Source organism: Carassius gibelio, chromosome B9, assembly GCF_023724105.1.
Source record: "Carassius gibelio isolate Cgi1373 ecotype wild population from Czech Republic chromosome B9, carGib1.2-hapl.c, whole genome shotgun sequence".
In the NCBI taxonomy this organism is placed as follows: domain Eukaryota; kingdom Metazoa; phylum Chordata; class Actinopteri; order Cypriniformes; family Cyprinidae; genus Carassius; species Carassius gibelio.
In genome coordinates this window covers 13,999,226-14,022,262 of record NC_068404.1, presented here as the reverse complement: position 1 = coordinate 14,022,262, position 23,037 = coordinate 13,999,226, and the positions used below count along the sequence as shown (strand labels likewise).

Genomic DNA, 23,037 nt, shown 5'->3' with positions numbered 1-23,037 from the left:
CTAAAATAACATGTAAACCAGGAAAAGTGAGAAAAGAGAATAAAATAATAATATTTTGGATTCAAACTGATTAAAAGACTTTTCCAGTAAAAGATGGACACTTTATATGTCAATCAGACAGTCTCCTCCTTGCTGAAACAGATTTCGTGAAAGGTCTGGATCTGTGCGTATATGCTTGCGCACACACACACACACACACACACACACACACACACACACACACACACACGCACACACACAAAGAGAGGAGTGATAAATACACTCACAAAGCTCCTCTCGGTCGAAGTTTTGGGTATTGCCGCCAAAAAAGCCCTTGAGAAAGCCACGGTTCTGAGCCTCAGGGGTCTCGATGGGTGTAAAGAGCTCCCCTAACATCTCCTGCAATTAATGAAAAATAGTGAATCAAAGCGTTAAATAGACAAAATCATACCAAATGTTGGAACGATTGATTCAAAACTCCACCAGTAGATGTCAGTATAGTTACACGTTTCACAATGTAAAATGGAAAGTTTTGACAGTGCTTGTTTGTTTGACAGAGTTATAAAGAAAGACAGGGCCGGCCCTGACCAATTTGCTGCCCTAGGCAAGATTTTACCTGGCGCCCCATGCATCACAGCCCATTTCACCCTGTCATTGTGTTCATGACTTAGCATATATATATATATATATATATATATATATATATATATATATATATATATATATATATATATATATATATATATATATATATACACACACACACACACACACACACACACACACACGCACATTACAGCAGAACTGTTTCCAACACTCATAATAAATCATCATATTAGAATGATTTCTAAAGGATCATGTGATAGACTGGATGTTACAGGTGACACTGAAGAATGGGGTTATGATGCTGAAAATTCAGCTTTGCATCACAGAAATAAATGATAATTTAAAGTATAATAAATTGAAAACAAATTATTTTAAATTGTAATAATATATCACAATATTATTTTTTTTCTGTATTTTTGATCAAATAAATGCAGGCTTGATGAGCAGAAGAAACTTCTTTCAAAAACATTAAAAATAGTAATGTTTCCAAACTTTTGGCCTGTACTGTATCCCCCCAAAACTGCACAACTGTAGAGTAAAACATTAATAAAAAAGTGATAATAAAAAATGCGTCTTAAAACTGACATGATTGTACAAAATCACAGTCTGGGGACTCAGAACTCAGAACAACTGCTAACATTAAGTTTAAGGTAAAAATAACTGCCATGAAATTATAGTATCTTACTCCTATGCAATAAATTGTTCTTTCACTACATCTCTTTACCTCTGTCTTTATCCTCTTCTCTTCTTTTTGGCACTGTATCTATCGTAGACTATGCTCATTTATAATGTGTCATGTAAATTCGGCCTTCCGTCACAATCAGGAAACTTTCACCGTGTCTAGAACTGGCGCGAGCTGCCAGGCCCGTTTCTACGAGCTGTGTGTTAACAAAAGCAGTGCTGTCTACATTGGATGCGGCGTCGGGCACGCTACACAACAAATTACCAACAACTGATCGTGCGCGCGCTCTGTTTCTGAAGCACTTCAAGCACTCGATGGGCGGGGGAAGATTGAAGAGCCGGACCCTTATTTATTTTTATTTTTATTTTTTTTGCTTTATTTGGTAGTATTTCGAATTAATGGTTTTTAAATAGTAGCCTATTATATATATATATATATATATATATATATATATATATATATATATATATATATATATATATATATATATATATATATATATATATATATATATATATAAAATATGTAAAACAAAAAAAATTCACTCGTTCACTCATTCTGGCGCCCCTATGGATGAGTGGCGCCCTTAGCATTTGCCTATACCGCCTATGCCGCGGGCCGGCCCTGAAGAAAGAGGCTATGTTTGAAATGAAATGCTGGTATGCTTCAACATGTACAGTATGCATTAAATATGCCCTACTCAAAAATATAGTATGTTAAGCAAAAATGCACTACGCAATTATGAATCAAACAGTGCCTATGTCACAATGCTGTGGTGGAAGAGAGCAAGTAGCCTTCAGTCACCTTTGGGATTCATTTTTTCTTTCTTTTTAATTCACCTTGGATTCTTTTAATACAATAACATGGTAGGAATTTGTCAGACTAAAATAAATGATCAAATCAGAAACATTACATTTAGAGATGCATAAGCTAAATTTCGGGACTGTGCAATCGTTTAAATGTTAAATTAAAGATTATTAAATTATATTAAATTAGAGATATTTCTGAGCACATATTAGAATGATTTAAATAAAGATTAACATAGTAAGATCACATGACATTGAAGTCTAGACTAAAGAGACTGAAGAGTAATGCCTGCTGAAAAGTCAGCTTTGCTATCACAGAAATAAATTACATTAAAATAGTAAACAGGTATATTAAAATGTAATAATATATCACAATATTACATATTATACTGTATTTCTAATGGAATAAATGCAGCCGAGGTGAGCACAAGACGCTTCTTTCAAAACACTGAAAAATAAATAAATAAAATAAAATAAAATCTAAAAAATAAAAAATCCTATTAACCCCAAAACTCTTGAACAATGACACGTTTCAGTTCGGGTGCATAAAAAAAAATAAAAATAAAATAACATACTGTGCACATGGTACATACTGCAAAAATAGAATGAATAGTATGGCGTTATGCTATTCCCATCCTAACCAGACAGACAGGGAACGACAGAGGGAGGGAAAGGACAGAATGACAACCTGTGTGGCAGAAATTACAGCTGAAATGCAGTAGGGCTCAGCTCAGCAGAGCTCAAAGCATCCATGACAAGCATGACATTTCACTTCAATAACCACCATCAGCATGTGCACACGCACGCACGCTCACAGACACACACAGACACACACACACACACACACACACACACACACAGAGGCACAGCCACCTGTAGGTTGTCACACATCTCCTGGCTGTAAGTGATTCTCTGCATCTCTGTGGGGGAGCACAGATACAGTGCCTGCCCTCCGTTGGTGAAGCAGAATGTTCTAGCAATGCGCATGTCTGTTAGCGGCAGGTAGTTGACATCTAGCAGAGGCCGTAAACTGGGAAGGCTGTAAAACATGCACAAAAATAAAATAACAGGCTTAGCAACTGCATTCCAATATCCTTTGTATCCCAAATGACAGTGTAAACACTCAAATTTATAGCGAAGAATGAAGAAATTCACGCCTAAAATATTGTACCACACTGAAGGCAGGATTTAGAACAAAGCCAACAAAAGCACAGCTCAGCTCTTCTGACTAGAGGTTTAGAGTTTATTGAAAGATTGAACTGGTTTCTGTAATCTGGATTACGCTAAAATCGATACCAAAAAGGTTCTGAGCTGGTATTAAAGGAATGTTCCAGGCTAAATATAAGTTAATCTCTATTGACAGAACCTGTCAGATTCTGTCGATTGCCACAGACACCTCAGTTTACCCAATCATGTAAACGTGTTTACAGTAATGCATTTAAAATGTCTAAGTCTAAGATGTTCTGGGGGGTTTAAAAGCTCACATGTCTTGCTTATGCATGTACTTATATTATTCTGTACTGAAAAGTGTGAATGAATTAGAACAGTCTGCACTTTTGCTGTACAGATTTTAGAAATGGACTCATTTCCAGGGTTTACTGGTTTTACATGGTCTTAACTGGGATAAAAACTTGGATATAATAATAATAATATTATTAATACAGTAATACATTAATTTACTTTTTGTATATACATTGTATACAGGCATTTTCACCTGTCCCTCAGTTTGTGAAATCAACAAAAAAAAAAAGTCAATGCAAACCTCAAAGTCATTATGTGTCCATTGGCGCAGAAGCAGGCCAAACAAACGCTGTTACAAACTGACACCACGTCAGCCCGCAGCACGAAGGATGACTCAGTGATGTTATGCACATATAGACAGGCCTGGGAGGGCATGAAGAAGACCTTGGCCTGCCTCTCTGAACACACTACAGCTAAGTGACCATCTCCACTGGCCTCTTGAGAAGACGAGGGTGAGAAGTTGACCAGTTTCCGCTTGCGGGGTCGATCTGGGACATCAGGGACATGTTGGTCTCGCCACACCTCGTAGGGACTGTTGATAAGAGCACCTCCACAGTCCAGAAAAGCAAACCGCAGAACAGAGCTCTTCAGCATTAACACTGTGCCTGAGAGGACAAACCAGAGAGAGAACAAAAAAACATGAGAATAGGAACATTGCATCCAGGGGCATTTACGAATTAGAAAAGGAAGTAATCAAGATATACCAGTGGGGGCCACAGTAACGGGGTCTTCCTGGCGTTCCTGCTCATCCGTAGGAATGGACATTGGGATGATGAGCACCAGGCCCAGACTCGTACCCACCCACAAGCATGGTGTAGGCAGGGTGTCTGACTTACGTCCGTACGACTCTGCAAACTGCAGGGTGGTTACAGCCTCTTTAGTCTCTCGGTCTATGCTGGAAACGCTAGAGCTCCGTGACCGGCTGAATGAGTTTTCTCGACTCTCTGAGAAACAATGGAGAAGGGGAGAGAAAAAGAGAGGGTGGGGGAGAAGAGAAATGTCAAGAAAGATGGAAGATAGAGGGCAGACGGATGAGCAGTAAAATAAAATAAAAATAGCAGAGAGTGAAAAGATAACAGAAAAAGATGGTAGAAGAATCGTTTTGCTGTTAAAAAGTGGAACAACTGAAAGTGGAGTCACTCCATATGTGCGCTCACAATTATATTTAAACCACATCAATCAGTATCCAAAGTAATAAAGTTGTACATATGACAATGATAATTTATTTATATTTCACAATTAATTCAAATTTCCATCGACCAATGTGCTTTCCAGTAAGTCATCAAAAATTGAAGAAAAAAAAAAAATAAATAAATAATGTACATACAGGACAGGGTGGTACATACATACATAGCGAGTGCACATCTTAAAATTCTCCTGTTCACATGAACAAATATGTCACAGATTTCATACACATGCACAGAGGACAAACAGAACACACTCTCACAATTTCAAACCCATTCACCGACTTTACTGTCCTTTTGACCTTGAAATGCTTCCAGGTTCACATTCACTGTATATTCATATAGCCAGGCATAAAAATGTTTATGGATTTCCCTGATTTGTGCTTCTTTCGATTATTTTACTCTCTTTTTCTCAACCCGCTTAGACTTAAATAGATTTTTGTTGCAATACAATATGTATTTTGATAATATATGATTGGTTGTTGTAATTGTCATGTCTCAGCTGACATTCAGTATCGATGTACTATGTCACATGCATTACAATCAAAAATTCTATATTAGAATTTGAGTAGTGTTTTCCATTGAGAATCCAGTATATCCTGCAGAACAAAAGTGTACTGCATTCTCATAACATAAACCCATTATAAGAAACACTGACAGACATTTGTCATAATGTCAGAACATGGGTTTGTGTGTGTAGTGATGAAAGGAAAGTCAGTTGTGGAGAGAATGCTAAATTGTTGTAGGTATATCAAGAACACCGTGGGTTTCTAAAGTTAGAATATTTGATAATATGCCATTTATCATGTATCATAATGACCTCTATAATATAGAATTACTTTAATACTAAAGATCTGCTTATGTGTCATTCTCAGGAAACAGTGTTGTGTGTCACATGTGTTCCCATGATATTCAAATATATGAGTAAATTAACAACATGGTATTCCACCCAATAGCATTATATCTAAATAAATAATAAATAAATAAATATATATATATATATATATATATATATATATATATATATATATATATATATATATATATATATATATATATATATATATATGTATATATATATATATATATATATAATTATATTGATTCATTTTCACACAAAACACAGGAAAACTGACTATAAATTATGCGCTATCTGAGAACATTATTAATAATAATTGCATCAAATGTTTTCCACATTTAGCCTCAAAATATTTTGAATGATCAGCAACGTTTTTTCAAACTGTAAGAAATTCAAATTGTAAGAAAATATGAATGGTTTGAAATAATGTAATATTTTTGTCACACCCCATTGGACTTTAGTTCATATGCTCTGTGTGACCTAGTTTACCCTCATGTTTGATTGTGCCATTCATTTCAACGGTGTCTTGTTAATTATCCTCGTTTGCCTGTGTATTTAGTTCTAGTCTGTCCTGTCTTCCTTCGTTTAGTGTTAAAGTTGAGTTGTGCGTGTGTTACCTTGCCTGTCTTCTGTGGATACCGTCTGTGTGGATTAATTAAAGACTGTTTACGTTCATCTTCTTCCTGAGCTCATTATACATCACACCCCTGACAGAACACTGGAATGAGCAGCGTAACGTCGCTGGGATTTACTCGTCTTGCAGTCATGTCATCATTTGACGATGAGATGCTGAAATTCCTGTTCTGGATTGGGGCAATGATACACTACCATCGCCCCATCGACTTCCCAGACACCACCAGACTAAACTGGAGGGAGGCCATGTTTTGGTGTCTGAAGAGCATCTTTCCCCCGATCCGGAATGCAATAGGACCCAGAGCCCAGCCCACCATCATCCTGCTGCGTGAAGCAAAAGCCAGAGCGCACCTTTGTTGGAGAGCCTGAGCCCTCCGTGACCAATGAGCCATTGCATAATGGAGTAACAGAGCTGAGAATCGCCCCAAAGCCAGTGCCTGTGACGTCAGATCAGCTGTGAGAGCCAGCTACAGATCTTGCCACGGGGGAGATTGCTATGGACAGCAAGAGTGCGGAGGGAAGCTCTACATACTGCACAATGGCTGAGGGTGAGCCAAGCTCAGTGGACTATGATTTGGATATATATGCAGACATGCCCCCTCTTCTCCTGCCTTCATCTGATCTATCTGACTGCCCTGAATTATCTGTCTGCCCTGAACTATCGGCCTGTGGGACAATGACACCAGTCCTCACAATTGTCACTGCTGTCTTCTGGCAGCCCTTCTGCTCACCCTTAGCCCACCATCTGTGTGGTGGGATCACAGAGGGTCTGCCAGTCTCCATCAGCATCGTGGCTGAGGGGAACCCTTGTCTCTGATTGCAGCCTCTGAGTCCAGCACTCTGCCTCAGCACTTTGACCCAGCGGCTCCACTATAGCTCCTAACTCCCTCCTCTCCACTGTGGCCCGTCTATCCACCAGCTCTGCCGGGCTCTCTCGTCCCTTCGGTTCTGCCTGTTGTCGACCATCCACCGCCTTGGGACTCCATTCCTCTGGCTGTACCTCGTTCCTCCGTCCTTCTGGCTCTGTCAGGCTCCACCTTCCCTCCAGCTCCACCTTGGTCCTCTGCCACTACGGCTCTACCACAACCTTCCGGATCCTCCCCATAACCCTGGCTCTTCGGCTCTCCATCTCTGCCTCGGGCTTCACCACCACCTGCTCTGTCGCCATCAGTCACCCCCATGGAGCCATCAGCCCTTTCCTCTACCATGGCTCTTTCCTCCGCTGGCTCCACCATGGGGCATCATGGCTGTGGCATGGGTCCTGTCTGACTCCTCCTGCCTTTATCAGATCCACCCTGGTTCTTCCTGTTTCCTCCCTCCATCGTCTTCCATCTGGGTGTCCGTTCTCAGCAGGAACCTCCTCCAGTATTGTCTGCCTACCTTCCAGCCCTTTGCTATTTCCTGTCACCATTCAATATCCACCCCTTTTTCCTCCTCCTAGGTCCCCCTCAGTCCTTCCCTTTGCTGCTGCTCTTCTAGGTTCGAGGTCACGCCTTCTGCGAGGGGGGGTGAACTCTCACAGCTCATTGGACTTCTGTGTTCTTCCCCCATACGCTCTGTATCACCTAGTTTTCCTTCATGTTTGATTGTGTCATTTAGTTCACCTGTGTCTTGTTAGTTATCCTCGTTTGCCTGTGTATTTAGTTCTAGTCTGTCCTGTGTTCCCTCATCCAGTGTTAAAGTTGAGTTGTGTCTTCTGTGTGGATTAAAAACTTTTTATGTTCATCTTCTTCGTGTGCTCCTTATACACCGCACCTCTGAAAATGTTCAAATTGGCTTAGTAAGTTTAAGAAATGTATACTTTTATTCATTAAAGATATTTAAATAGATCAAGTGTGCAAGGTCTATTACAAATAAATGGAAATGGTTTAATTTCACACAGTATTACAGATATTGTGCTTTTGATCAAATAAATGCAACCTTGATATTTATGAAATTTATAATCTGTAGTGTTTTGGAATTGAAATAATAACAGCACTGTTTCTTGAGAACAACTCACCAATGGTACACTGAATGTCCTCTTTCTTTTCCTGGTGAAAGTGAACGTGTCCATGAAACACATAAAATCATGGGTATGGTCATGATAGCACCTTACTAAGTTCTGTGTACACTAACACCCAGTTTGAATCCTTACCATCTAAGAATTACATTTGTTTTAAGAATGATCTCACAACATTCACCTCTACATTAATGATTGATAATACTGACAGAATCATCAAACTTCCCTTAGACATTGACGTACAGAAAGTGTTTTCCTGAAACAGGTTAAGCCTGGCCTTGGACGGATAACTTTTGTCACATGTAGTCCAGGACTAGATTTAATCTGTGTCTCGGAGATGTCACAGTGCGTGGGATGGACAGACGACTACAAACTAACAACACTGCAGATCCACTGAGGCTGGTGTGAAACACAAAGCAGACATTATTGTAATGTTCAGCTGCTAGCAACTACGGTGTAAGTCCAAACCTGAAGCTGAAAAGCATGGTGAGATTCTGAACATCATTCAACGTGACGAGAGAGGGGTTCTGACCAAGCAAATATGAGCCACAGGACGGGACAGAGCGAGACGTGACACTACAGGGTGAGTGGTCCTTGTGACCCTCAAAAAGCCCCTCCTTACCTCTCTCACTCCAGGAGTAGGTGGTGATGTGATGTTCATCATGAGAGTACATACTGACTCCATGTAACTGCTGCAGCATGGCTCGTCGGGATGGATAACCTATCCATCGAACGTGCACACACACACACACACACAACACCCCAACGGCCACAGTCACACACGTAAATACAACCACACATGACCACGACATTACACATACAAAATTACACATACATAGTCACAAGTGTCAAACGTATACCAAAACACCAAAAAGACATGACCAGAACATTCCAGCATACAGAGTGACAGAGAAAGAGAGAAAGAGAAAACAGATAAACCAATGTGCAAGAAAAAAGAAAGAAAGAATGAAAGAAAAAAAGGTCCTGACAGATCGATATTTTTTCAAATAGCTGCCCACAACACTTCACTAGAGTAGATAGCCAATATATATATAAATAAATAATAATAAAATCAAAATCAAAACCGTGGACAGAATGAAATACTTTCTGGGCTGCAATATGTGTGTGTGATCACAATAATTAATGGGACATTTCACTCAAAAATGAAATTTCTGTCATCATTTACTCACACTCATGTCGGTCCAAACCTATAATACTTGCTTCAAAATGTTCAAAAACGTATTAAATAGTGTATTAGTAATGGGAAGATCAGATAATTTTAGGAACTTTGAATCTTGTTCAGCAAAATGAACAAATCTTTATTCAAGTCATTTCATTCATATGAACAGAGTTATTAAAAAAATAATTCAAATGTTAAATTTCCAGTGGCCAAAACGTCTACTTGCGTCATCTTTCACCATATTCCAAATGAGAAAATCATGACAATACCAGCCAAAGATATATTATGAGAAATTATAAATGATTAAATTACTTCTCAATTGTGTCTTCTTGTCTGAGTTGTACATCACCGTCACCAATGTAATCATTTCTGTTAAATAACCTGTGGCTTTCATGTCACAAAAGAAATCATGTCTATAAGACCAGAAGACTCGAGAGGTGAACAAATCATTAGATTCTTTTGGTTTACCATGAAAAAATTCTTTCAAAATGAATGAATAGCTCATGGGAGACCAATCACTTTAGCATAAATTATGAGGTGTATGAATAATTTTATGGTATGGACATTTTTTTTTACTTTTTGTGTGTGTGCGTGTGTGTGTGTGTGTGTGTTTTTTTTTTTTTTTTTTTTTGAAATTTCCAGTCACTGTGTGCTTTCACAAAAAGCATTAAGACTTTTTTTTTTTTTTTTTATGTTCCACATAACATATAAAGTCTAATGGGTTTAGAACGACATGAAGCTGAGTAAATGACAGAATTTTCATTTTTGGGTGAACTATCTCATTAACACAGACTAAGATGGGACTCTGATGTCTTCCAGCATTAATTTCCCAAGCAGTATAACACAAAGCAAACCGAAAACAAACCCACAAATCCACTCTCACACAGAGCAAAATGGTCACACATAAAATTACATATAGGTTTGTGAAAAGACACGCAAATTGACCTTTTCTACCGACGGCACCTGTATCTCCGGGAACTGTGAACATAATTAGTCGTATCCATCCTGTAAGCCTGTTAGTGTGAATATTTCATGACATAGATGGCTGAGAGAAATGATCTGCTCACTCGTTCTCACTCTCTCTGGGACTCTTTTGCTGAGGTCACTGACTTGTCAATCACTGCAGGGAGCCAAATGACACACCTGTTATTAGCAAAAGCAACAACGCCCTCTCTCTGTGGGACAGGCAAACGATTCTGTGGAATTTTTTTTTTCTGTCTGTTTTTTTTTTCTGTCTGTTGTGGGTTCCTCAGTGATTCACTTTTCTGATCCTCTATGTTTATAGTTTGTGTATACACATGCATGTTGCTTAGTCTTATAGACCTTAGTCAGCGCCATATAAAAAAGGAATAGAATAATTTACAAATCTCATAAACTTACATTTTATTCACAATAGAATATAGAAAAAGTTAAAAGTGAGACATTTTGAAATGTCATGCCAAATATTAGCTCATTTTGGATTTCATGAGAGCTACACATTCCAAAAAAAGTTGGGACAGGTAGCAATAAGAGGCTGGAAAAGTTAAATGTACATATAAGGAACAGCTGGAGGACCAATTTGCAACTTATTAGGTCAATTGGCAACACAAATGGGTAAAAAAAGAGCCTCTCAGACTGGCAGTGTCTCTCAGAAGTCAAGATGGGCAGAGGATCACCAATTCCTCCAATGCTGCAGCAAAATAATTGCAAAGAGTTTGAAGTTATCATCATCTACAGTGCATAATATCATCCAAAGATTCAGAGAATCTGGAACAATCTCTGTGCATAAGGGTCAAGGCCAGAAAACCATACGGGAGGCCTGTAATCTTTGGCCTTTAGACGGCACTGCATCACATACAGGAATGCTACTGTAATGGAAATCACAACATGGTCTCAGGAATACAGCCAGAAAACATTGCTGTGGACACAATACACCGTGCCATTCACCATTGCCGACTAAAACTCTATTGGTCAAAAAAGAAGCCAGATCTAAAAATGATCCAGAAGCGCATGAGAACAGAAAACTGTTCTGTGGTCAGACGAATAGAAATATAATATAAATGTGCTGTTTATATTTTACCAATTGTTCAGCTGACAACACGTCTTTCTAAAAGTCTTCAAGTAGACAAAAACCTTTTGAAAATTATTAAACTGTTATGGAAATGTCATTTAATCTAGGACCTTTATACAGCACATGCCATTGTAAACACTGTAATCTATCTCTCACAACCTTGTTTTTAACCATGTAAATTTAATATATGATTAAATTGATTATTGTTAAATTAAACAAATAATCGAGTGTGTGATTGAATGATTGACTCACAAAAAAGATACCTACATATTGCCACATACTTCCATTATGATGCAACCTGCAGAAAATGCTCTAAATGAATCAGCAAATGATTCTTTTTGGTAAATGGGATGTGACTCAGTAGATTTTAATGGGATAATGAGATGTCAATGAGACAATGGGATGATCCACTACCACTTATTCATTGACTTGTAACACATTTCTGTAACTGTCCTTATTTTGCTAACATCAAGTATGTACGTGTGTCTTTCCATCCTTAATGCTGTCTATATGAGACTACGTATCCCAACTTCCCGCAGCTCTCTGTTCCTGTAGAGTGTCTCATTAGCAAGGGCCTGGCTCTTCTCGCTGCTAATTGACCTTTAATTATCCCAGCGACCCCACTGCGGCACCACATGCCTGTTACTGTAGCGATAGGGACGCACGCCACGCATTGAGACCAAAGAAGCAGTAGGCAGTCTTCTAACGGACAATAACACTTTTCCAAGTGTGTAGAAAAAAATGGGTCTGTCTGTCTATATCTAGACAAACGTGGATTAATTTGAATATCGCAGGATTATTAAATTGAAAAAAATTTCAAGCCGAGTCTGTGCAGAAGAGCTTCAGAGATGAATACTGCACTTTCAAAACTGCCCAGCTGGAAATAAAAAAGAAAGAAAAAGGGGTGACGGGAAGATGTTATAGTAGTTTGTGAGAAATCACAATTTTGTGAAATCAAATAGAGATTATTAGTTTGAGGCAATATCAGTGCACAGCACGTCATTCTGGGAACCATCCAGTCACTGTGAAAAGCTTATGAACTGTGTGACACTGTTTCTATGTTGCCGTTCGACTTGGGCTGGTTGTCCTGGTTGGCGTCCTTCACGTAAACAGGATTATGGACACAGATGAAGGCACAGGAGGAGACACTGCCTATCGCTGCGATTGGATTAGTGAATGACAGGAAGTCGGTGCCCAAGCAAGGATAGGATCTAAGTGATGCGTTACCGCTGTACAGATCACATTAATATGACCAAGACATGCTTTTGGGGACATATATGAGTGACAAGGACAAAGAATTGACATGAGATAAAAACATACAGAAGTCATGTTTGCTGCATGCATGCCCCTGATAACAGTTAAAGGAGTCATACCACAAACATAATGGACCTAAATATAATAATAATATTTTTTATCCTGAGGTTCAAGGATATAAGAAGCAGCAGGCAGAGAAAGATGTGAAAAATATATATTTGCTTTTCATGATATGACCTCTTTAAAGCAGGGCTCTTGTAACACACACTCACACACTCTGGAGGTGATATGAAGAAACATTTGAACATACACACATATTCTGATTATGTGTTTTGTAGAAATGTGTTGTGTTGATAGTGATGATTGGATTGTCCATGTATTTCATTTTGGTATATTCCCTTCTAGTGATCCAGAGGAAACAGCTGCAATCTCATTTCATATTATGAAAGATGCTTGAAGGGAAATTATTCCTCAATCATAAACGTTGCGTAAACTCCAACCCTAGCTTGCGAAGAGACTGCCTAAATCAATTTTTTTAATTCACATCATCAACCCACCTGTCAAACGACTGTGTGTAGAGGTAGTAATTAAAAGAATTAAAAACAAAAAGTATAATTAGGCTCACAGCGGTGTCTGCTTCAGCCTCCATGTTTGAAGCACACATACGGTCTCAAACATAAAAGGGACAGAAGATCCCCAAAGCTTGAAAAGCCGAGTCATTTTTGTGAGTCACACTTCGAAAGGTTTGTGCTGTTTCTTCTTCTTTTCGTTTTACTTTTGATGACTTTTGAAAGGCTGGTTAAAAAAAAATAATAACTCACTTATTTCATCAGCGTTTATCCCATTCATCCTAATATTGACTTTAATCAGGATAAATGGGATTTAAATTTAATTAAAGTTTATAACACAAACCTAATATGCAATCACAAAAACTTTCCACCAAAATTTCAGCAAAAAATCAATTATGGTAACTGGTGCATAAGATACTCTGTTACCCCTTTTCCACCAACAAGGTGCCAATGCCAGAGCCCAATCTAGTCCTGTTTTGATATAAATACATGGAAATTAATTGTAAATCCAAACCTATATGACTTAATCTTTTCTCTGAAACACATGAGGAAATGTCAGAAATAATTACTGCAGTCACCAGTGTAGCAGCACACACCTAAAGATGTGACAAAATTCACCTACTGTGCTTAACTTGCATGTTAAGGTTGTTTCCCTTGTAGGAATGTTACGCTTGCATTTTGGTTGGCGTGCATTAAGGTGATTCAGTCGGTTCATGGTTTTTCATTCAATTTCTACAGTGTCTGTGTTCAAGCAGAAATACCTATGTGATGTGGTGACCCCAATGTGCAAACTGTCTTTGTCTGGGCGACCCATGCTGCAGCTCGCTGTTCTGAAAACTCTGGTATCTCGAGAGTGCCTAAATTGGCCATCATCTAGTAAAGCCACAACAACAAAAAAAATCTTTGGAGATGTTCAAGAGCATCAGGGTCTGCACATGTAGGTGTTAATGCAAACACAAGCAGCATGGAAATTGGATGAAAAGCAGTGAACCGTTTAAACCACTTTAATCAAAGTCTCTTTGAAACGCCTCTCGGGCATCCAAGTGCAGCTCCTATCCCTTTGAATGGGGAAACATCAAATTCTCCAAAGCTGTTCATTAAGTTTAGGGTTAAATTTCATATCTGAAATTACCAAAGAAATCTAACAACAACTGTCTCATAATAGCATTATAGCGTATTTCTCAGGCTAGATCAGCCAAGTGTGCATGTGCAGTCCTAAGATCACATATCAGAGTGCTGACGGTTCTATAGCAACCGGGACTTCTAACGGCAGCGGCAGCTGACTTTACTGATTAGCGATTGGCTCTTTTATTCAGAAGGCGGGGCTTCCTGCGAATGAGCGGCCATATTGAGTGTTGCATTTTTCCCCATTCAAATCTATACAAGTGACCTGTCTTGGGTATTCTATAGTTTTTGACTTTAATGGACTCCGTCCAAAAAGCAAAAGTACATCTCTTAAAGAGGAAACAACCTCATCCCACAGCTTAAGATTCTTTAAGGAGTATGAAACCTCACAAGCACAATATTTGAATTCTGTCACGTCTTGAGTGTATGTGGCCACACTAAAGTGACTTTTACTGCATTGTAAAATGATGCAATTAAATTAAATGGTGACTGAGGGTGTCAGTCATCTCATTCCCCAGAGGAAAGTCAAATGGGTTTGGAGCAACGTGAGGCTGAGTAAATGATGATATAATTAAAATTTTTGAGGGTACTCTCCCTTTAAAACCAAGAAAAAAGACCATGATGTACCATATTTGTTTGTGGGCAGTTATAGCATTGTTCGGCTCTGAAATGTGGCTCTGGCAGTGCTGGAAGAGGTCCACAGATCCCCTGGTCGAGCACCGGTTCAGTGGAAAAGGGATATGCTTCCTGTGTGGCATGATAAGGCTTTAGTAATCACCAATCTCTCCAAAAGGTGGAAAACAAAACAATAAAATCAAAGAAAAGGCAGTGAAATCACAGTGTCAGAAAACATAGCAATAAACCCACATACACTCCTCCTTGTATCCCTTGATGAGTGTGTTAAACATGCATTAGGGAAATGGGCAGTTGGGGGATAGGGAAAAAAAGGTAAATGGATTAAGGGATAAAGGAGCTGGAGAACAAGCACACACCTTCGGTGAGGGAGGACACAGGCAAAGAGACCTCCATGCATGCGGCGGACTGGGCCTTGCGGAAGGGCGGTCGACCAGGCCCCCTGCGGGCAAGGCGTGGCCCTTCAGTGCCCCCCGGGACTCTGGCCCTCCCAGTTGGACACGGCTGGGAGGTCGGGCTAGTGCAATGTCCATTCACATGATCTGTAACAACGGGTATAGCATTATCAAAAAACCCAAATGAGATTAGAAATAGAAGAATGTGTGAGAGAGAAAGAGAGGTGAAGAGGGCAGTGGGATGAAAACAATGCAGCCGCAAAGGACAGAGAAGCGTTAACAGTAAGAGGAAGCAGTCATTTAATAGCAGCTTTAAACAGCCAAAAAATCATTCTGATTTAAAAAGGACAAAGGAAAATGGGAAGGGAAGGGAAAAGAAATTGGAACAGAAAAAGAGAAAGGGATAATGGAAAGAGAATGAAAGGGGGGAAAGAAAAGGAAATGAAAAATGAAAATGAAAAGGCAAAAAAGAAAAAGAAATAAAATGGGGCGAAAGAAACATTGAACAGGAAAATGTAAAGAGAAGTAGAAAAACAAAAATAAAAAAATTAAAATGGACATGGAAAAGGAAAGGAAAGTTGAAGGTAATGGTAGCTGTTCAAAAAATTAAGCATTCAGAGAGGCTTTCTCATCCCTTCTCTTCTCAGAGACTTGAAAGGACGAAGGTGGAGGACTTGATTTTACAGAAAAACAGAGGCTTCCATCTGCATTCTGTTTATGCAGGAAGTTGAGGGAGGTCTGGTTGAGTATGCAGGAAAAGACCCAGATTCAAACTCCCTGCATCTAAAACAGCCCATTTTTCAACAACAGCTCCAACACACCTGGAGCAAAGTCATACTACCGTCTACCTGAGAGAGACATCCTGTAGCCAGAAGCTCTCAGGTGGAGGCAGTCTGTTTATATGTTCTAAAGTATCCTCTAGGTTATGACTGACTCCTGACTATTGTGACATTCTATATTTCCCTTCATTCCTCCATTTTATATCTATCAAGTCATTTCCATGCCAACGCAGCCATCCAAATCCATGACTGTCTGCTGTCATTACATATCAGTGGGATTTCTACTCGTTTTTATATCACACAGTAGACTTGGCAACCAAAACTTTGACACTGACTCATGGTAAAACAAAGCACTATTAGGAACACCATCTGTAGTACATTTGAGAAACTTAAATCATCATTTTTAAAAACTACATTTGTTAGTTCATATTTTCTTGTGTGCACAACACGTTTTTATAGCATAATAATTTTGGGGTCGGTAGTAGTTTATATATAAAATATTTTATGGTTTTGAAAAACATGATTAAGCAGCCCATCTACATTCAACATAGAAAAGTTTCTTGAGCACTAAAATCAGCATGTTATGATGATATAAGTATCATGTGACACTGAAGACTGGAATAATGGCTGCTGAAAATACAGCTTTGTCATCATAGGAATAAATTATATTTTACATTTGTTTACATTTGAAAACGCCATTTAAATTGTAACAATATCCCCACAATATTCCTGTCATAAACTATATCTATCAAATAAATGGACCATTAAAGAATCTATTTTTCTTTCAATTTTTTTTTTTTTTTTTTTTTTTTTTTAAGGTAACACTTTAGAATAGGTAACACTTGTTAACTATTAACTATGACATTTCTCTTAATAAATTTTTAATTTGCTGCTTATTAAAAGTTAGTAAGGTAGTTGTTAGGTTTAGGTACTGGGTAAGATTAGGGATGTAGAATTAGGTCAAGTAGAATAAGGCATTAATATGTTTTTAATTAGCACTAATACATGGCTAATATTCTAGTAGTATATATGCTAATACAATAACTTAATACAATTTAATGTGGTAACTGAGCAGGAATACAGCATCTTCAGATGATTTTCCTGCAGGACTGATTTGGTTCATGAAATTCAGAGAACATCATCTTAGAGGCAGGATGAGAAAGCCCAAAAAACGGAGCCCAGTCCGCAGATGTCTTTACATCTGTTTTCCCTGGCCTGCACCAGGGACAGAGTTTCTAAATGAGCCCAGGATCAATGAAAGATCCAAACTGAAGAAAATATTTCAAAAGCCCCAGTGCATTCAAGGGGAGACAGATCTAAGCACAAAACTACAGAGAACCTACCTTTAGACACACACTCTAACTCTCTGTTTGAGCCACACACACTTACATTACACTCACGCAACACTCATAAATTGGCTTTCTAATAAGAATTGATTTTTAGGTCCTTTTTCTGTTTTTATGACCTAAACCTACAAGATATTTTCATATTACAAAATGACTCAAGACTCGCTTTCTAAGTTCTAATATTTTTCCAAGCGCAAATCGAAACCTTCGAGGATTGGAAACAAGTGTAATCATTCATGGCCCAGATGGTCTATTTTCCTTTGTAATGCTGCACAGCTTGACCTGTTGAAAGAACACTTTCATTATTACACATTAGGTCAAGTTTGGCACAAGAAATTGGAGAGGAAATTGTTCAGCCCTCAGCGAGAGGTATGTTAGTCACAGCCTAGCATGAACAAAAAGCCAGACAAAAAGAAAGAAAAAGGAAAAGAGAACAAGGAAAGATATTTAGCGAAAGAGACAGAGTGAGACAATTCGGAGTATTTCCGTACAAGGCTGAAGAATGATCCAAGTCACGATGAGGCAAGCTCACTTGCAGAGAATGATCTCAATACATTAGTGCATGTCGTTCAGAGGTAGAAGATGGTCCAATCACAAATGAGCAGGCTTATCATAGAGTTAGAGAATGGTCCAATAGGGTTAGAGCATGTTCTGAGGTATAGAATGGAGCAATGCCTTTAAGACGTAAAGGATGAACCAGTCGCGAAAGAGCAAGGTTTCAGAGTGATACCTTTCTTAACTTAAGAATGAGTATGTTGAACAAACCACCTTTGTAAACACTTGCAAAATGTACATTGAGAAGCATAATAAAATAAAAATAAAAAGGCCACACGCAGAGATGTGAGGAGGTAAATTTTGCGCCACATCATGAATTCAAATGAGAAGAAAGTGAAAGAATAAAAATGCATTAAATATAAACTGTAAAATGCTTCATCATGTCATTCTCAACAGGATGGAAACAGAGAAAGTTAATGCATCGAAGGCAAGAATAAGGCAAAAGGTCTGCTCGCTTTCGGCCTACCGTACCAAGATCAGTCTTAAGATCTGTTGGTAGACTTAACTTTCTGCCTGGTCCCTTGACTGAAACAAAAATAGGACAGAAAGGGGCAATTAATCCAGATAAGAAAACAAAACAAATGGCAAAATAAAGACTTAAGCTCAAATTAAAATGAAAAAGAGAAAGAAAATCATTCAGTGTAACACATGCAGGTGTGCACACTGACATGTAATGTTTCATTCGACAGTCATGCCTGATCGCATACTGCCACCAGATAAACAGATTTTGTCTGTTTTTAGACAAGCAAACACATGCATACAGCATAAGTTGAAATGCATAACTTGAAATCCATTTTTTTTTTCATTTCCGTTTCCTTCCATTTTGATAGGTGGAAAATAATGCATGAATCAATTAAAATCAATGTAAAATATAGAGATTGGATCTATTGTACTGTATTGATCAGAAACCACAAAACCACACAGAAACCAATTACATGTGTGCATGCATACACAATTAGTAAAACAAACACAGAGGTTCAAATTAAAGTGTAATCAGATAAAAAAAAAAGTGAGGTCAACATTTTGCAAGCATTTCGCCCCGCAAAGGTTATAGTGTACAGTGAATTAAATGTCTAATATGGCAAAGATTACTGCTGAAATGGAATTTAAAAGAAAATTTGAACAAATATGTAGGAGTGGATCCAAAATACTAATTCAACAGCAGTTTCCAATGCTATGCAGGCAAAGAAATTTAATAACCAGGCCTGGTATCCCAAAGAACGTCTCTCAAAGTCTCTATTTATATGATGTACTCCAGAACACTAAAACACATCGAGCAGAATACTTCCCAAGATGACACTCTCTTCCTAAGCATCATTTCGATTAAATGATTTTAAAGTAGGGGGAATTTTAGAATGTCATTTTCAACAGGCTTTTCCACTTATGGATTCCACGAAATGATTTGATGAATGCAATTTGCTTACCTATGTTGACCAAAGAGGTCTAAAATATCTGCCGTAAGCTATCCATTAGCACTCCCATTCATCTTGGCTGGAGAAGGGCCACCCGTTTTACCACGAGTCCTTTATGTTACTTGCAAAAATGTAAAATTTTCAATTTCAATGAAAGATGATTTTTATAAATGCACTTGTGGCATTAACTGCCCCCTGTTAACTGGATCATACTAGTAAACCAAACCAATAGAGGAGATCTATCATCCTCTCTCTCCATCTCTTCTTCCATGTATGTGGAGTTGGGTGAGATTTGAGCATAAAACAAAGCGTAAATTGCTCCTGAAAATTGCAGTAATTAACATTCTGGGATCAATAAAGTGTGCCTTAGATGTCGAATGCTTCCCATTACTCTATACACTGATAAAATCAGTCTGTACACACATGTGCAGGTGTGTAAACATGACAGACAGATCCACAGGAAATGTGGGCTAAGTACACGTTGATATGAGAGCAGCACATTAAAGCCATTTTGTGTGTATAGACTCTGTCTTAATAAACCCATGTTGGACATCTTTTGTTACTGTTATCCAGTGGCACAGCTACAATGGCAAACATTACAGCTGGCATCCGCTGATTTCAACATCAGACCTCAAGTGGCCACCCTGTATTATTGTTTTGTTTTTGCTTTTTTTTTTTCATGGGCACAATTTCAGGAGTTGTTTAGCTGCTCGTTAGATTGTTTCGAGCACCATGGCTTCAATCCCGTTGACTCCTCTGTGAGCCTGACTCGGATGAATGGTAATTTGGGATTGTTTTTGGAAACATCTTAAAAAAATGTCTTCTGCTATCCTGCACTGCAACTTGCAAGAATTACTGACTCCTTTGCTTTCAGCTCACGTCATCTTCCGCTAATTCGTTGAGGCAGATATACTTCAGGAGTAAAGATGCAGACGCCAGACTCTACGATGAATTCAGAGAAATTTCATTCTCAAAAGCATTCATTAGCATTTTTGAGCCACAGTGTTGTTGCTGCTGAAATAAAATGTCAAATCCTCAGTATTTTCCGCTCTTGTAAGTCTTTCATCAAAAAATACATTAATTTACTTCTGTCTGCCAAAAAAAAAATTATACGTCACTACTTAGCATGACCAATTTGGTCACCTTTGTAGTGACCCAGTATTTTTTATTTTTATTTTTTTAAAGTGAGCCAACACTAAAGGCCATTCACATGCAACACATTTTCTAAAGTGAACAAAGGCATTATTAGCATATAATTATCATGCTTGTAGCCATTCTCTCTGCCATGCTCTAGGAGACAAAGCTTTGCAGTCTGACACATTAGTGTTAAATTCATTTACATTAGTTGCATCTACACAACTATGAGTTAAAAAATGTAGCTATTTGCTATGCCTTTCATTAATTAACTTAAACTTTATCAATATAGAGAATAAATAGAGCACTAATAATTGGTAAAATTAGTTAAACAATGAATTCAATTTTAAGCTATTGTAAATGTCTTAAAAATAAAAATAAAAAATAAAACTCTTCTACTCAATAACACACATAATATACAAGCACAGATGGTGGAGCTACTGAGGGCCAAAAGAAAACTCCTGAGAGCCTGTTGGGGTCTAACTAAAACATTTCTTTTTTTTTACATATTTAATTTGTCATGCTGTACATTATGAGCCCAGTGAGATCTTACAAAAGCTACATGCTAGAACTGATTTTGTTAATCATACTCAAGCTAAATTTTAAATGTAGGGTACAATGGGGCTGAAGGTGAATTTGTTGGGGCCAAAGGTGCAATAATTGACGTGAAATATTTGGCTGAGTTTTCCATTTTGAGATAAGATTTAGAGATTAGTATAATTTACTAAGAAGCACAAAAACATCATATTTTAAAATATGGTATTAATCATATCATAAAAAATATTTATTGTTTCTACCATATAGTCATATTAAATTATTATATCAGAATTTTTGTCTTTTATATTTTGTACTTATACAATAAGTGTATGTATGTTTTACATAATTTAAATTATTTAACTTATTGAAATAATAACATTGACAGAAAATGGTACAATCTTTGCTGAAGTGATTGTTTTGAACAAGTATTAACTTAAATATTTACTTTTGATTAAGTATTTGTACCCGAATATGGGTAAAAAGCTTAGCACCTCATATATTTGTATCATTTCCAATAAAACCAAACAAACTAATTGTATAATTTTGTTTCCAATTTAATGTGTTGTTCCATCAAGATTTATTAATACATTTATATTATTATTTTTTGTTGTTGTTTGTTTTCAAGTACTGAATAGAACATTTCCTGTTTAAAAAAATTAAGAACATATGACAAAAATTAAAACACACTTTATTTACACATCTGACCCTACTAGACCTCAATGATCAAAGCTCTGTCTGGGCTATACGCACAATATCACCCCTCTCATCAACACACACACAATACATATTACCATGCCTCAATCACACACATGCCTACAATAGCCAAACGTGAAGCACACTTACACATACTCACACACACACACCTACACCTACACCTCAGCAGCATGGAGCGTAGCACAGGGCACTACGAGCGTGAGGCTACCTCTACTGCAGCATGCAACTCCCAAACAAACACCCACACCGCCACGGGCTTGCTGTGTGTGGGTGTTTTTAAGGGGCTGGGCACATTCTTACCATTGTCCAACAGGTAAAAGACAGGACTGTAGTGGCAGGATCGGAGGTTGGACACAGGTTCCCCTGTGCCTCGAGGGTCATTATGGAGGGAAGGGGTGTAGGGTGCTGGAAATCAGAGATCACACAGTCATTGTCACATCCCAGGCTCAATTGAATACAGCCAAACAGCTTGTAAAAGGTCACTGGGATTCATAACAGGATGCTAAAAATGGCGAACATCACACATGGATTTTTAAAATAATCTAATAGTAATATTATAATCATATTTAATATATATATATATATATATATATATATATATATATATATATATAATTATGTTTATGTTATTTTAAAATATGTATATTTTTAATTAGCTGATGGTAATTAAACACTTATGGTGCTTAAATGCTTACATGCCTCTTTATAAGTTTTAATTAAAGTAACTTTTGGTTGTGAACATGATTTTGAATCTGTTACATGACTTACACTCACCTAAAGGACTATTAGGAACACCATACTAATACTTTGTTTGACCCTCTTTCACCTTCAGAACTGCCTTAATTCTACGTGGCATTGATACAACAAGGTGCTGAAAGCATTCTTTAGAAATGTTGGCCCATATTGAAAGGATAGTGTCTTGCAGTTGATGGAGATTTGTGGGATGCACATCCAGGGCACGAAGCTCCCGTTCCACCACATCCCAAAGATGCTCTATTGGGTTGAGATCTGGTGACTGTGTGAGCCATTTTAGTAAAGTGAACTCATTGTCATGTTCAAGAAACCAATTTAAAATGATTCGAGCT

At 37.9% G+C, this 23,037-nt stretch overlaps 1 protein-coding gene across 10 annotated transcripts in view; it reads right to left on the bottom strand.

The window, feature by feature from the left end:
• stxbp5l (syntaxin binding protein 5L) overlaps positions 1–23,037 on the bottom strand; it is a 137,337-nt gene that overhangs the window by 2,956 nt on the left and 111,344 nt on the right. For 4 of the 10 annotated variants that reach the window (XM_052565874.1, XM_052565877.1, XM_052565875.1 and 1 more), the window contains 8 exons: positions 22,253–22,357; positions 18,627–18,680; positions 15,440–15,622; positions 8,892–8,990; positions 4,299–4,538; positions 3,836–4,199; positions 2,947–3,112; positions 267–378 (listed from right to left, as the gene is read on the bottom strand). In XM_052565874.1, coding sequence (XP_052421834.1) covers positions 267–378; positions 2,947–3,112; positions 3,836–4,199; positions 4,299–4,538; positions 8,892–8,990; positions 15,440–15,622; positions 18,627–18,680; positions 22,253–22,357 — 1,323 coding nt within the window. The remainder of the gene's footprint in view (positions 1–266; positions 379–2,946; positions 3,113–3,835; positions 4,200–4,298; positions 4,539–8,891; positions 8,991–15,439; positions 15,623–18,626; positions 18,681–22,252; positions 22,358–23,037) is intronic. The other 6 variants (XM_052565880.1, XM_052565881.1, XM_052565882.1 and 3 more) reach the window with 4 other exon arrangements.